Source organism: Peromyscus leucopus, chromosome 17 (assembly GCF_004664715.2).
Source record: "Peromyscus leucopus breed LL Stock chromosome 17, UCI_PerLeu_2.1, whole genome shotgun sequence".
NCBI classification, from domain to species: Eukaryota; Metazoa; Chordata; class Mammalia; order Rodentia; family Cricetidae; genus Peromyscus; species Peromyscus leucopus.
In genome coordinates, this window is record NC_051077.1 from 53740622 (window position 1) to 53755053 (window position 14432).

The following is a 14432-nucleotide window of genomic DNA, read 5'->3' on the forward strand; positions in this document are numbered from 1 at the left end:
TGAACTGACTGGTTTCAGTAACTAATGGCCTATTCCTAAAAGGAGAAATCTTAGGCCTTAGTTTTTGGGTGAAAGCATTTGGTCTTATTTCTAAGATGGCTCATTTTGGTCTCACACCCCAAATCAAGGTCTCCCATGGAGAGTCAGCAGAGCCTGGCACACTGAGCCTAGGCAGGTCCAAGCCCCTCCCCACTGCACCAAGGCTGAGCAAGACATCACACCACAGGCACTGGGCTCCCAGAAGCCTGCCCATGCACCAGGGATGAATCCATTCCCCTGTCTGGGTGCCCCCAAACAGTTTGAGCCAAACAACCATCTTCTGTATCCAGAGGGCCTAGTCCAGTCCCATGGGGGCTCCACAGCCACTAGTCTACAGTTCATGGGTTTCCACTAGTGTGGTACATCATCTCTGCCCATCCTCCTATCATGATCTCAACGTCCCTTGCCTGTAGTATCTCTCCTCTCTCTCATCGAGTGGATTCCTGGAGCTCAGCCTGGTGCCTGGCTGTGGATCTCTGCATCTGCCTCCATCAGTCACTGGACAAAGGCTCTATGATGATAGTTAGGGTATTCACTAGACAGGTTACCAGAGTAGACCAGTTCAGGCACCCTCTAGACCACTGCCAACATTCCCAGGTGGGGTCACCCTTGTGGATTCCTGAGAGCCTCCCTGGCACCCTGCCTACAAGATAGAAATCTTTATAGAGGAGATTTTTGAGCTGCAGCATTGTACATCCTTCCAGTCCATTTTTTTCTTTTCTCTTGAGGATAAAACCCCCTGCCTATATCTATATCATCTATATCTATATCTATATCTATATCTATATCTATATCATATATATATATATATATATATATATATATATATATATTCCATTAAACACCGGACATGTCCCTTTTTCCACTGGCAGGGCCTGACTCGCACTTTAACCAGAAACTCTGTATTAAAACTTATTTTTCCTTTGTCTTTAGTCCCTGTTCATTTGTCTTTAGTCCCTTCCTCCCCCCCCCTTTTTTAGTCCCTGTTCATGGCACCATTCTGCAGGGCATTTATCCACCAACCCCACAGTTCCCCAGAGTTTTCTTGAATGTGAGCAGTAGGAAATATTAGAAGGATCTAGATTGTGGAGATAAACAGATAGAAAATACAAGATAGCTTCCAGAGGACCTGGAACCTATTCCAATGGGCCCTGACTGTCTCTGCCCCAGGGTATTTATAGAAACACCAAGGGGTGGAGCAAAAGACTGAGTGCAGCACAGCCAAGTGCAGACCATCTCAGACATCTGCACTCAGGCCCTTGGTCCTAATCATCCTCTCTATGAGGACCTGCTGGGTAAAGGCACACGGAACCTGAAAACGAACCTTTACAAATAATACAAAATACCTTGGGGTAACTCTAACTAAACAAGTGAAAGACCTATGACAAGAATTTTAAGTCTCTGAAGAAAGAAATTGAAGAAGATATCAGAAAATGGAAAGATCTCCCATGCTCATGGATAGGAAGGATTAACATAGTAAAAATAGCAATCTTATCAAAAGCAATCTACAGATTCAATGCAATCCCCATCAAAATCCCAACACAGTTCCTTTATTTTATAGGATTGTTTTGGATATCCTGGGTTTTTTGTTTTTCCATATGAAGTTGAGTATTCTTTCAAGTTCTGTGAAAGAGCAATACTCTCCCCCTCTCTCTCTTTCTCTCTCCCTCTTCCCCTCTCCCTCTCTATGTCTCCCCCACCTCTCTCCCTCTCTCTCCCTCTCTCCCTCCCTCTCCTCTCTCACTCTTCCCCTTTCCCTCTTCCCACCTCTCTTCCTCTCTCTGTCCTGCTCTGCTTCTCTCACAGCCAGTTCCTGTCTGCTGGCTATTTTCAGTCTGCTTCTTTCTCTTTCTGCTCTGAACCCTTCCGGATGCCTCTGCTGCTTCTCTCTCTCTCTCTCTCTCTCTCTCTCTCTCTCTCTCTCTCTCTCTTTCTCTCGTCTACAATAAAAACCTTCCCCTTACCTATACAATGGAGTGATTATAGAGTCAGTTTATCTAATGCCAAGAAACAGTTTAAAATTTTTTGCATAGTGTATTTTAATTGAAATTAACAACAACATGTGTACAGAGTTCAATAAATAGAATGTCCTCTTTCAGAGAATTATTTTTCTTTTGAATTTCTGTATGTTTTAAAATTCTTGCTAATATAGATATCAATTTGACTGCTTCAGAGGACTGTCAATCAACTGCAGCACCAACTAGAAAGAAAAGTAAAAGCAAGAATTACTAGCAGTATCACCAGGAACATCGGTGGCGTCATCGAGAGGATTATGGGCAGTAGCATCAGTGTCGATATTGGCATCATCTCATGCAGTATCATCAGCATCATTGTGTATAAGTAGGTGTGTGAATTGGAAGCTCCTTTTTTTGTTTTATGCTGCTTGTTTTGGAGTGTTTGTTTCCGAGATGATGCTATCCTCACAAGTCAGTGTATGGCCACAGAAAAGGCAGACACTGATTAATATTTAACAGTTAGATATCTCTGTATATGCTTAGCCACTCCAAAAACACAAGGTTATCACTGGGAGAGAAAATAATTCTCATTCCAGAATAGGAGACAACCATGAACTAACTAACATTATTTGGTCAGTTTTGGTGGACTGAACTGACTTTGTTACTTTTATATTATATATTTTCAATACAATTGGGGAAAAATTACTTTCTTCTGGTACCAAGTAAAGCCTATGTATCCTCATATAAAACATGGAATTTATTAGTCATAAGTACTAGTACCAAAGAGACTTAGTTTTCTGGGACAAAAATTATCTATTTAAACCACTGTGGACTAACTTACCCTGGCCCTCGTTCTTTTTACTGGAAGCTTCTTGGTAAGATCTGCAGACTACCCTTGTAGAATCTGGTGTATCTCCCATGTCATCAGACATAAACAACAGGAAGGACAGGCCTGTTGTTGGTGTTCATGCTTGGTCTGAAGTGGCCAGTTGGATGTGCAGTGTGAAAAGCTAGGTCAGCGTCCTTAGCAGGATCCTTAGTGTCACTGGGACCACAAAGAGGAGCAGACTCTGGATCAATACTGAGCTTGTCAAGAGCCAGGTCAGCATTGTGAGGAGGGTCCCTGGTGTCGCCAGCGCGGTGACCAGGAGCAATCTCAGGGTCAGTGCTGACAGCCAAAGCAACTGGATGGGCCAGTTCAGCCGTGAAAGCCTTGTCCATGTCACCCACGTCACCCGCATCACCAGGGCAGGCAGCAGGAGCTGGTTCAACGTGTGCGGTAGCCCGCAGTGCAGCAATTCTGTGCTCAAAAGAGTTCAAACGGGGCACATGCAGATACCCTGGCTTCTTTTCTTTAACCTTTAAAAAATATTGAGATGTTACTTTTCATTAAAAATTAATATTACAGTCTTGATTTTAGTCCCCAAATGTTTGTTTTTTTAGTCTATTTTTATCACTACAGTCACTGATATCCTGTAACCTCTGCTTCCTTTCTGCTTGAGTAAAAGGCCCAGGGTTTTCAGAGACCTCAAAAGGGAACCTGCTCAGATTTATGCCTTTCTTCCTCTGCTCTTTGCTACCTAACATCATCATTCCCTGTATAATGGGGAGATATAAAAATAAAATGGCAAAATGTGTCCTCTCCAAATGTTATGACCTGGGTTTTACATTCCAGCCAGATTAATAGATTAATAGAATGTGACAATGAGGAGCTTCGGGAATGAAAGGAACCTCTGCCTTCTCTACTACATAGTCCTTTCCCCATGGCCTTTCACAATTGTTCATTGGGATCCTGAGATAGCAAAACAGTGAAAGTGACCTGAACATACATGAACAAAGTGTGTCAGTACCCATAGCAGTGGGGAGCTGCTGAGTTGCAAGTGTGGGTTCTGGAGACGCCTTCTGACCTCTTACTCCTTAACCATGACTGTTATATGTGTGAGCAATGGCCTATTCCAGCATTACTGTGGTGGCTTGAATGAGTCCCCATACACTCAAACATTTGGATGCTTGGTCCCCAGTGGGTGGAACTATTTTGGAATGATTAGGAGGTGTGGCCTTGTTGGAGGAGATGTTTCACTGGGGGGTGGGCACACATGTGTGTGTGTATTCGTGTGCTTGTGTGTGTTATGCTGCTGCTGTGTGTGAAGACCAGAGAACAACTTTCAGGAGCTGGCTCTCTCCTTCCCTGGGTGAAGCAGGGTCTCTCACTGCTTCTGTTACTCTGTGTTCCAGTCTGGCTGGCTTGTGAGTTTCAGAGCTGCTCTGTGCTCTCAGCCTCCTCTGTGGATTTCGGGTTGCTGGGATTATATATGTCAGACACTTGCTACTTGTAGTGCTTCCTGGGATGGAACTCAGGTCATTAGACTTGCAAGACAAGTGCTCTGACCCTCTGAGCTGTGTTTCTGGCCCATATATGTATGTGAGTTTGTTTGTTATCGGTTCAGAATGAAAATGATAAAGAGAAAACCATGAACTTGGCATGAGAGCTTTCTCTTTTTTCAAAGCTGGGTGTCATCCATGTACACACCTGTGTCGTTATAACCTTGTATGACTCTACCTCTTTGCAGAGATGTCTGTTTGGCAATCTGTTAGCATGTGGTGGAGAACTGATAGTATCTATCTCAGTCTGTGACTTTATACTATTCATACTGCAATTAGCAGGTGGCTTCTGGGAAAGTCTTCTGTTAGTCTGGTTTTCGGTGTGTTTAAGAGTAGAAAAGTGATGTCTTTTTTCTTTCAGACACATGATTTATTTCTTTGAAGGAGGGAAACTATAGCCCTTTTGGTTTGCCAGACTCTGGCATGTCTAATATCTATTTGCAATTATTGCTATTGGAGTTCATATTCTAATCATTTGCTTATCAAAGATGTGGTTCCTTTCATGCCCACTCTAGCTCCTGCATAGTTATCATACTCAACACCATTGCCATTTACTTTCCACTTCATCATAAAAATTCTACATTAGTGTTAAATTCTTCTAATTGTATTAAGTATGTTAACTTCCTAGGTTGTTACTCTTACAGTCTAATGAATTTTCACTTAAATCTTAGAAGATGACTGGAAAGTGAACGTATGTGATGAAGAACATAAGAATGATTTGAGAACATTTTCAAGCTAGGTTTCTTTTGTCTGGAACAATCCACAGTATTGAAAAGACAAGCTGTCCAGAAGATACTATCTTATCTTACAGTAAAATACTGTACTTTTCCACATGGTGGGAATTACCTTTGTGGATATTTCTCTTCTAGAGTCATCAGGTGCAGGCTCTTCCTTAGGATGAATAATAAGTTCAGCATTTTCAAGTTGTTCATAAACCATCTCCTTTACATTTTCTCTGATGTATTTTTTGAGGTGTTTGTACTGTAGTGCACTCTGCTGGTCTACTGTCACCTCATCTGTTTTCACAGAAGGCCATGACCATAAGGATGCACATTCAACATTGCACTTCTCCATTTCTTGTTCTTCAGTGATTTTCTATAGACAAGAAAACTGAGGGTTACTCTGATTGATTCAGACTCATGGGTTTTGTGTTTTGGTGCACTTGTATTCAAAATGGCTTTTTTTGTGTCCTTACATTTTATGGGATATGGGACCAGAAAAAAATAAGAAACTACATAATATTTAACAGGAATTTCTTTATTTATGATCAGCTACTCCAAAGTCACTAGACTATCAATAATATATGTAAATAATGTATAGCCTCAGCTTACATCGGAGAGAAACATGAGCCAACAAACTTAACCTAGTAAATGTTGATAAGAATGAACACATATTATTTCACACTTATTTATATATTTATGATTTTTTTTTCAAAACATGAATGACATGCATGGTTCTGGATCAGATATAAGCTCTCAGCTGCTGCTCCAGTGCCATGCCTACCTGCCTGCTGCCATGATCCCAGGCATGTTGGTCATGGATTTTCCTTCTGAAACTGTAAGCAAGCCCTCAACCAAATGCTTTCTTTGATAAGTTGCCTTGGTCATGTTGTCTTACAGCGGTAGAAAATTAACTACATATATAATCTATGTTAAGAGTCACGGGGTTGATTTTATGCCATTATTCCCTCTTCTGGTGTAGACACTGAAGACACCTAGAGACCAGGAGGCAGAGTTAATTCTCTAAAGTTGTCCTGAGTGATTGGTAATAGGAAACTACAAATTTAAGCTCTGGGAATGATATTTTTATTTCAAAATAACTTAATGCCTATTACTGACACATTGCTCATAACATCAATTGTTAGTCAGGAGGCTTAAATTTTAAGATACATGTGTCATTTGGGGACATTTTACAAACAGGTCAAAAAACATTTTCAGAGTAAAACTGACCTCAATTGTAACTATATTCTAAAAATCAAGCTTATCTGGAAGTTACTACAAATTCTAAGAGTTTGTTTTGTAAATTTCTATACTTCTGTACATTTTTTTGGTCTCTATACTAAATTTTTATGCAAATTATAAACCAGAGATAAAAAATGCAATGGTTTTTCAAGGAGAATTTAGATCCATATGGATTGTATTTAGAGCAATGAAGCTGTTAAGTCAGAGCACCTTGAAAAAGCAAGAATTATGAGAGGGATGTGATATCTGACGTATAACCTACTCAACTGTAACCACTACTAACCTGTTAAAGCTTACATATTCTCTTGTAAGAGCAGAATTTTTATAATATAAAGGAAGTAGAAGCTTGTTTTAGTGACAGGACTTCAAGCCACATTTCATGTTCATGGACAAAAGGCTCTAACACTGAGCCACATCCTGAATTCTAAATTCAATCCCATTTTCAAGACCTATCAATAATTTAAACCATCTCAATATAAGTCAGTACTAACCACCTTAAAACACTAAAGTCTTTGCTATGATGTATAACAAAGAGTTTTTAAGTTCTAATGTTTATAATGGCAAAGTAAGTGACATCAAGAAGTACAGTCAGGTCCTTAGCACATTGATGCACATGCATGCCTCATTTGTAGGGTACCAGTCTGTAACCCTGGATCCAATTCTTTAAGAGCAACTAAAAACCCTGATTGTTCATGAAATTTCTGGAAGTTTAACTTGTAGATGTAATTCTGAATGGTCTTATTAAATAAGAAACACAGAGCCAAATACAGTTAAAAGTTCAGAGATCAGAGAATACTAGCCAAGAGCTAAGACCACTTTCTTACCACCCAGTGCCGCTGTTGTCCTTCCCCTGAGAGGGACCTTCTTCCTGTGTGTCTGTATTTTTATTGCTTTTTTTCCTGCCTTCTCATTGGCTCTACACCCAACCACATGACTTTCTCATCACTGCCTGTCTATACAGACCTCCAGGTCTCTATGGTTGGTACTTGGATTAAAGGTGTGTGTCATCATGCTGGCTGTGTTCTTGAATATATAGACTCTGCCAGCCATGTGATTGGATTAAGGGCGTATGCTACCACTGCCAGACTTCTACTTCAAGGCTATGACCTCTGATCCCCAGGTAACTTTATTTATTAACATACAAATAAAATCACATTTCAGCACAAATAAAATATCACCATATTTCCCCTTTCTATTCTAATAAAAAAGGAAAATACTTATAACTAATATAAGAAAAACTATATACAATAAGTACAATAATTATATATAATATATACAGGCAATAAATACTTAAACAATGTCTAGTCCATTTGCATTTGACAAATTCAGCAAAAATATTGCATTATCTATTCTATTTTGGTGAGCCCAAAATGTACCTGATTCACTTTCTATCCTAACTTATATTACTAACAGAACTATCTTATAATGTCTTTCAAATTTATACACTTACACCTCTTTAGTGAGTTTCTTTTCTAAAATTCTTTTTTAAAATTTTTTATTTTATAATTTAATTTAATTTTATATATCAGCCACGTATTCCCTTGTCCTCCCCCTCCCATTCCTCCCCCCTCCCCGCTTCCCCCCAGCCCACCCCTCATTCCCATCTCCTCCAGGGCAAAGACTCCCTTGGGGATTCAGCTCAACCTGGTAGATTCAGTTCAGGTAGGTCCAGTCCCCTCCTCCCAGGCTGAGCAAAGTGTCCCTGCATAAGCCCCAGGTTCCAAACAGCCAGCTCATGCACTGAGGACAGGTCCCAGTCCCACTGCCTGGATGCCTTCCAAACAGTTCAAGCTAATCAACTGTCTCACTTATCCAGAGGGCCTGATCCAGTTGGGGGCTCCTCAGCTATTGGTTCATAGTTCATGTGTTTCCATTAGTTTGACTATTTGTCCCTGTGCTTTATCCAACCTTGGTTTCAACAATTCTCACACAATCCCTCCTCTTTCTCACCAATTGAAATACTGGAACTCCACCTGGCTGTGGAGCTTTGCATCCAATTCCCTCAGTCATTGGATGAGATTTCTAGCACAACAGTTAGGGTGTTTGGCCATCCTATCACCAAAGTAGGTCAGTTCGGGCTTTCTCTCGACCATTGCCAGTAATCTATTGTGGAGGTATCTTTGTGGATTTCTGGGGACCTCCCTAGCACTTTGCTTCTTCCTATTCCCATGTGGTCTTCATTTATCATAGTCTCATTCCTTGTTCTCCCTCTCTGTTCTTGATCCAGCTGGAATCTCCCACTCCCCTAAGCTCTCTTTCTCTCAAACCTTACCCTTCATTACTCCTACTCACGTCCAGGTTGTTCATGTAGATCTCATCTATTTCTCTGTCATTGGACGATCCCTGTGTCTTTCTTAGGGTCCTGTTTTCTGGGTAGCCTCCCTGGAGTTGTGAATAGCAGTCTAGTCATCTTTGTTTTATATCTAGTATCCTCCTATGACTGAGTACATACCATGTTTGTCTTTCTGAGTCTGGGTTACCTCACTCAGGATGATTTTTTCTAGATCCATCCATTTGCCTGCAAACCTCATGATGTCATTGTTTTTCTCTGCTGAGTAGTACTCCATTGTGTATATGTACCACATTTTATTTATCCATTCTTCAGTTGAAGGGCATCTAGGTTGTTTCCAGGTTCTGGCTATTACAAACAATGCTGACATGAACACAGCTGAGCAAGTGCCCTTGTGATATGATTGAGCATTCCTTGGGAATATGCCCAAGAGTGGTATTGCTGGATCTTGGGGGAGATTGATTTCCAATTTTCTAAGGAAGCGCCATATTGATTTCCAAAGTGGCTGTACAATCTTGCATTCCCACCAGCAGTGGAGAGTTTGCCTTGCTCCATATCCTCTCCAGCATAAGCTGTCTTCAGTGTTTTTGATCTTAGCCTTTCTGACAGGTGTAAGGTGGTAGGTATCTCAGAGTCATTTTGATCTGCATTTCCCTGATTATTAGGAATGTTGAGCAATTCCTTAAATGTCTTTCAGCCATTTGAGCTTCCTCTGTTGAGAATTCTGTTTAGTTCTATGGCCCATTTCTTAATTGGACTGTTGGGCATTTTGATGTCTAATTTCTTGAGTACTTTATATATTCTGGATATCAGTCCTCTGTCAGATGTGGGGTTGGTGAAGACCTTTTCCCATTCTGTAGGCTGTCACTTTGTCTTCTTGACCATATCCTTTGCTCTACAAAAGCTTCTCAGTTTCAAGAGGTCCCATTGATAAATTGTTTTTCTCAGAGTCTGTGCTACTGGTGTTACATTTAGGAAGTGATCTCCTATGCCAATGTGTTCAAGACTACTTCCTACTTTCTCTTCTATCAGGTTCAGATCAACTGGATTTATGTTGAGGTCTTTGATCCACTTGGATTTAAGTTTTGGGCATGGTGACAGATATGGATCTATTTGCAGCCTTCTACACATTGACATCCAGTATGCCAGCAACATTTGTTGAAGGTGCTTTCTTTTTTCCATTGTACAGTTTTAGCTTCTTTGTCAAAAAATATATGTTCATAGGTGTGCGGATTAATGTCAGGGTCTTCAATTAGATTTCATTGGTCCACATGTCAGTTTTATGCCAGTACCAAGCTATTTTTATTACTGTAGCTCTATAGTAAAGCTTGAGGTCAGGGATCATGATGCCTCCAGAGGTTGTTTTATTGTACAGGAATCTTTTGGTTATGCTGGGTTTTTTTGTTTTTCCATATGAAGTTGAGTATTGTTCTTTCCAAGTCTGTGAAGAATTGTTTTGGGATTTTGATGGTGATTGCATTGAATCTGTAGATTGCTTTTGGTAAGATTGCCATTCTTATTATGTTGATTCTTCCTATCCATGAGCATGGGAGATCTTTCCATTTTCTGACATCTACTTCAATTTCTTTTTTTCAGGGATTTAAAGTTCTTGTCATATAGGTCCTCCCTTGCTTAGTTAGTGTTACCCCAAGGTATTTTCTATCATTTGTGGCTATTGTAAAGGGTGATGTATCTCTGGAACACTATAACTACGAATTTTCAACTAACTATAACTAAAACTATCTAATCTTCAACTCCCCCAGATACCCAAGAAGAAAATAGTATTACCTGAAAAAACAGGAAGCACAAACAAGTGACTTACAAAAAATTGTGAGTTGACAGAAACAGCCAGCTGCCTGGGCAGTCACCCAAGGTTTCTCTGCAACATTGGGGGCATTATCTTCAGCCTATAGGCTTAGCATATCCAATAGACTCATTTGTGAAATAGGATGTACACAAGGCCAACAGTTCAACCTCACATTTGGTGGGAGTAATCCATGTACCAGGAACACCTGAATTCCACTAGTGTCCTGTCTTGATTCAGGATTTTAAATTCTGGAAATTGCTCATTTTTTTAATTCAGCTGTCCATTCTTCTTGGCTTGTGTGGCTTCATCTCGGCATCCTGTTCTTCTCTGCATCCCATTCTTCTCAGCTTGTGTGTAGCTTTAACTCTGTTATTAAATGTCAGTCTACCATTGAGAGGTTAGACTCTGTCAGCTTAGTTACTCTTTCAAGAATAACTGTTTCAGCTACTGTTCCACTGCACACCAGAAGCCATTGGTCCACTGCCTGTTCAGCTGCCTTCGAAGAAAAGGGCACTGTACCTTTTCTGGATTGCAAAGGCCACTTCAGGGATGGTGCCATATTGTCCTGGCCTCAGAGGATGCTTGTTGCTAAAGCCACCACACTTGTCTTGGCAAAAATCGGAAGTCCTTTGTTTCGTGTCCTGTCTGTCTATTTTGTCCTGTCTGTCCATTTTGTCCTGTTGATTCAAGGATACTTTGTTGTCCAGGGGCTAACATTTGCCACAATGAAAGTTAACTCCATATGCAGTTTCTTCAATGCCCATATTTTCTCTGAAGTAGATTGGTACTGCCAGGAGCTGACATGTCTCATAGTCATAAAAAAGGAAAAATTTCTAAGTTATTAAAACTTTTTATATTCCATAGTCTGTAAATCTCTGAAGGGTTTGAAGATGACCTGTCTATCTAAAATATATCTGCTCAATCTTGAAAAGACACCTAATATGACTACCAGTTTGAGTGTAATGTCTAGCTACTAACTTTCATTTCTTTATATCCTAATAGTTGGTAATAATAACACTGAAGGATTAGCAAATTGCATTACATTGTTAAATGAATTATATGAGAACAATATCTTGAACAAGATTAGAAATATTTGTATGGCATTTTCTAACAATATCAATCTCAATATATATAATTTGTATACAATATACAAAAGTCCAATCCAAGGATGACTGGGCTGCTACTCACATCACCAGTGAGGCTCCCTGGAAAACAGGACCCCAAGAAAGACACGAGGATCACACAATGATGGAGAAATGGCTGAGATCTACATGAACAACCTGGACATGAGTGGGAACAATGAAGGACGAGGGTCGAGGAAAAGAGAGTGGGAGATCCCAGCTTGATCAAGAACTCTCTGGGAGAACAAGGAATAGGAAACCATGGTAAATGAAGACCACATGAGAAAAGGAAGAAACAGAGCTAAAGAGGCCCACAGAAATCCACAAAGATACCCCCACAAAAGACTGCTGGCAATGGCCGAGAGACAGCCGGGACTGACCTATTCTGGTGATGGGATGGCCAAACACCCTAATAGTTGTGCCAGAAACCCCATCCAAGGACTGAGGAATCTGGATGCAGACATCCACAGCTAGGTCCCAGGTGGAGCACTGGGAGAATAATTAGCGAGAAAGAGGAGGGTTTGTATGAGCAAGAATTGTTGAAACCAAGGTTGGATAAAGCACAGGGACAAATAGCCAAACGAATGGAAACACATGAACTATGAACCAAAGGCTGAGGGCCCCAACTGGAGCAGGCCCTCTGAATAGGTGAGACAGTTGATTGTCTTGATCTGTTTGGGAGGCATCTAGGTAGTGGTACCAGGTCCTGTGCTCATTGCATGAGTTAGCTGTTTGAAACCTGGGACTTATGCAGGGACGCTTGGCTCAATCTGGGAGGAGGGGACTGCATCTGCCTGGACTGAGTCTACCAGGTCGATCTCAGTCCTGGGGGAGGCTTTTCCCTGGAGAAGGTGGGAATGGGGGTTGGGCTGGGGGGGAAGGGGAGGGGGCAGGAAGGGGGAGAACTAGGGAATCTGTGGCTGTAGAATTGAATAGTATTGTAAAATAAAATAAAAGGAAAAAAAAAGAAAAATGTCCAATCCAATATAAAGTATTTAAAACTAGTAATTGTCTTTTAAAAGTAGATTCATAATCTATCTTTTTATCTATATTGTATCTATATCTTCTTTTTACTTTTCAGAGTAGATTCAATAATCTACCCTCTATTCTATCATTTCCATATATCATCTTTTTAAATAAGAACCTTAAATCTAATCTCCTTTGCTTAGCCCTTTTCCTTACCCTTAACAACAACTTGTAACCAATCCTTCTAAACAATGAAAATCATCCCAAAACCCATTAAAAGACCAAAAAACCACCCCCCACACCACCTCTTTGGGAATGTGTGCATCATATTCTTAAAATTGCTTCCTGCTGGATATGGCCAAAAGCATCTTTATTCTGAAAAGAAAAATTTTGGGTTAATTGTCAAATTCTAGGAAAGGTAGATATATCCTTTGTTGTCCAGTCTGAGCATAATGCCAAAGTTCAGGGCTTATCTCAAGTCTTGTTCAAGTAAGTAGTCTTTGAAACTGGATCATCTCAGCTAGCAATCTCAAAATTGCTCTGAGCACATTGTAGACCAAAGCTGATCTGTAGATAATGTTTGTCAGCTTAGTGGTATTATTATTGTCCACGTGGAATTATTGTTGTTGTGGGGCCCCATCATCTTCCTGGAGACTTCAAATTTGATGTTAAGCCTAGCCATGATTTCCTGCAGAAAACTGATAAAGACTTGAACACAAAGACATATATATGTAGGCAGCTAATTAAAGCCTTTTTTCTAGAATTAGTACTCTATATGACCATTAATATCTTAACAAAGTTTAATATATATATTAATCTTGTGAATTTTGATATAAAATTCATAATTTAAAAAAAGTTTAAAGAATCAGAATAGAATCAAAGAATTGAGATTAGTAGTAATAGAATAGTCCCTTAATTTTTTTGTTTGTTTGTTTGTTTTCTCCTGTCCCACATCAGAAGATGGTTCTTTCTTCTGGCATGATACAGGGAGTTTGCATTTCCTTTTAACAACATGCTTGGGTTTAAAGAAGAAGAGAGCCATTCTCCAACTCCAAAGCCAGCTTTAAATTCTTGGGACTACAAGAAGACCAATAGTATTAAATGTCTCTAGAGAAGAGCAGAAAGAAACATTTAGGAAGACTTATGAAATTTTACAGATGATATACCAATAGGCCACTTTACTCTTTTTCTTGGGACATTTTTTTTAGATGATTTGTCCTTTTTCTTCAGTTGTCTCATTTGTCCAGTGTTCTTCAGATTCCTTAGCCTTCATTCTCCTGAAAAACAAAAACAAAAACCTTTCCCCAAGACTAACTTTGGGGAGGTTCCTTTTTGGCAAGTTATATCTGATTAATTGAAAAGGCATGTGTTAATGGTATAAGTTAGTTTAAATTGGATGGTCATGCTGGTTGATGAACTATCACCTCTTCTAAGTAAGAGGTCTCTCTTGTTTAAATCGAACTTTTATCAATTTTGATGTTATCCACAGCTTATCTTCTCCTATAGAAACAAAAGCAAAACCTCTTGCAATGTTTCAGTTTGTGGAAGGAACTAAGTGGTACCAGCTGTTGCCTGCACCCAGTCCTATCATGTCAGTGGTTTCCAATAGCTTGTGTACAAAGAAAGCATTTATGTGTGAATTTTTCTTTCTGTAGTATTATTTTTATTAAAATGCTAGAATATAGATAAAAGGGTTCAAACAATCTGTTTCTAACTCGTTAATTTATCCCTTATTCACAATGAGTTTCCCAGACTGTTGTTAAATGGACAATTGATTGCATAGGATGAGTGAAGTTAAATTACTAAATGGAGTCTTACTGCTGCTCTTTAAACTGTATATAAGCTGCATGGATCTCAGTGCAGAACACTGCAACACTAATGATGTCAGGGTTGTGAGTTTAATAGACATGT

At 39.8% G+C, this 14432-nt stretch overlaps 1 protein-coding gene across 1 annotated transcript in view; it reads right to left on the reverse strand.

Annotated features, from left to right (window-relative positions):
• Positions 1–2077: 2077 nt before the first annotated feature.
• Positions 2078–14432, reverse strand: part of LOC114682135 — a 28137-nt gene continuing 15782 nt past the window's right edge. Inside the window, exons 3-4 of the mRNA XM_028855956.2 lie at positions 5223–5471; positions 2078–3353 (exon numbers count right to left, since the gene is read on the reverse strand). Of these exons, the coding sequence (XP_028711789.2) occupies positions 2919–3353; positions 5223–5471 (684 nt within the window). The 3' untranslated portion in view covers positions 2078–2918. The remainder of the gene's footprint in view (positions 3354–5222; positions 5472–14432) is intronic.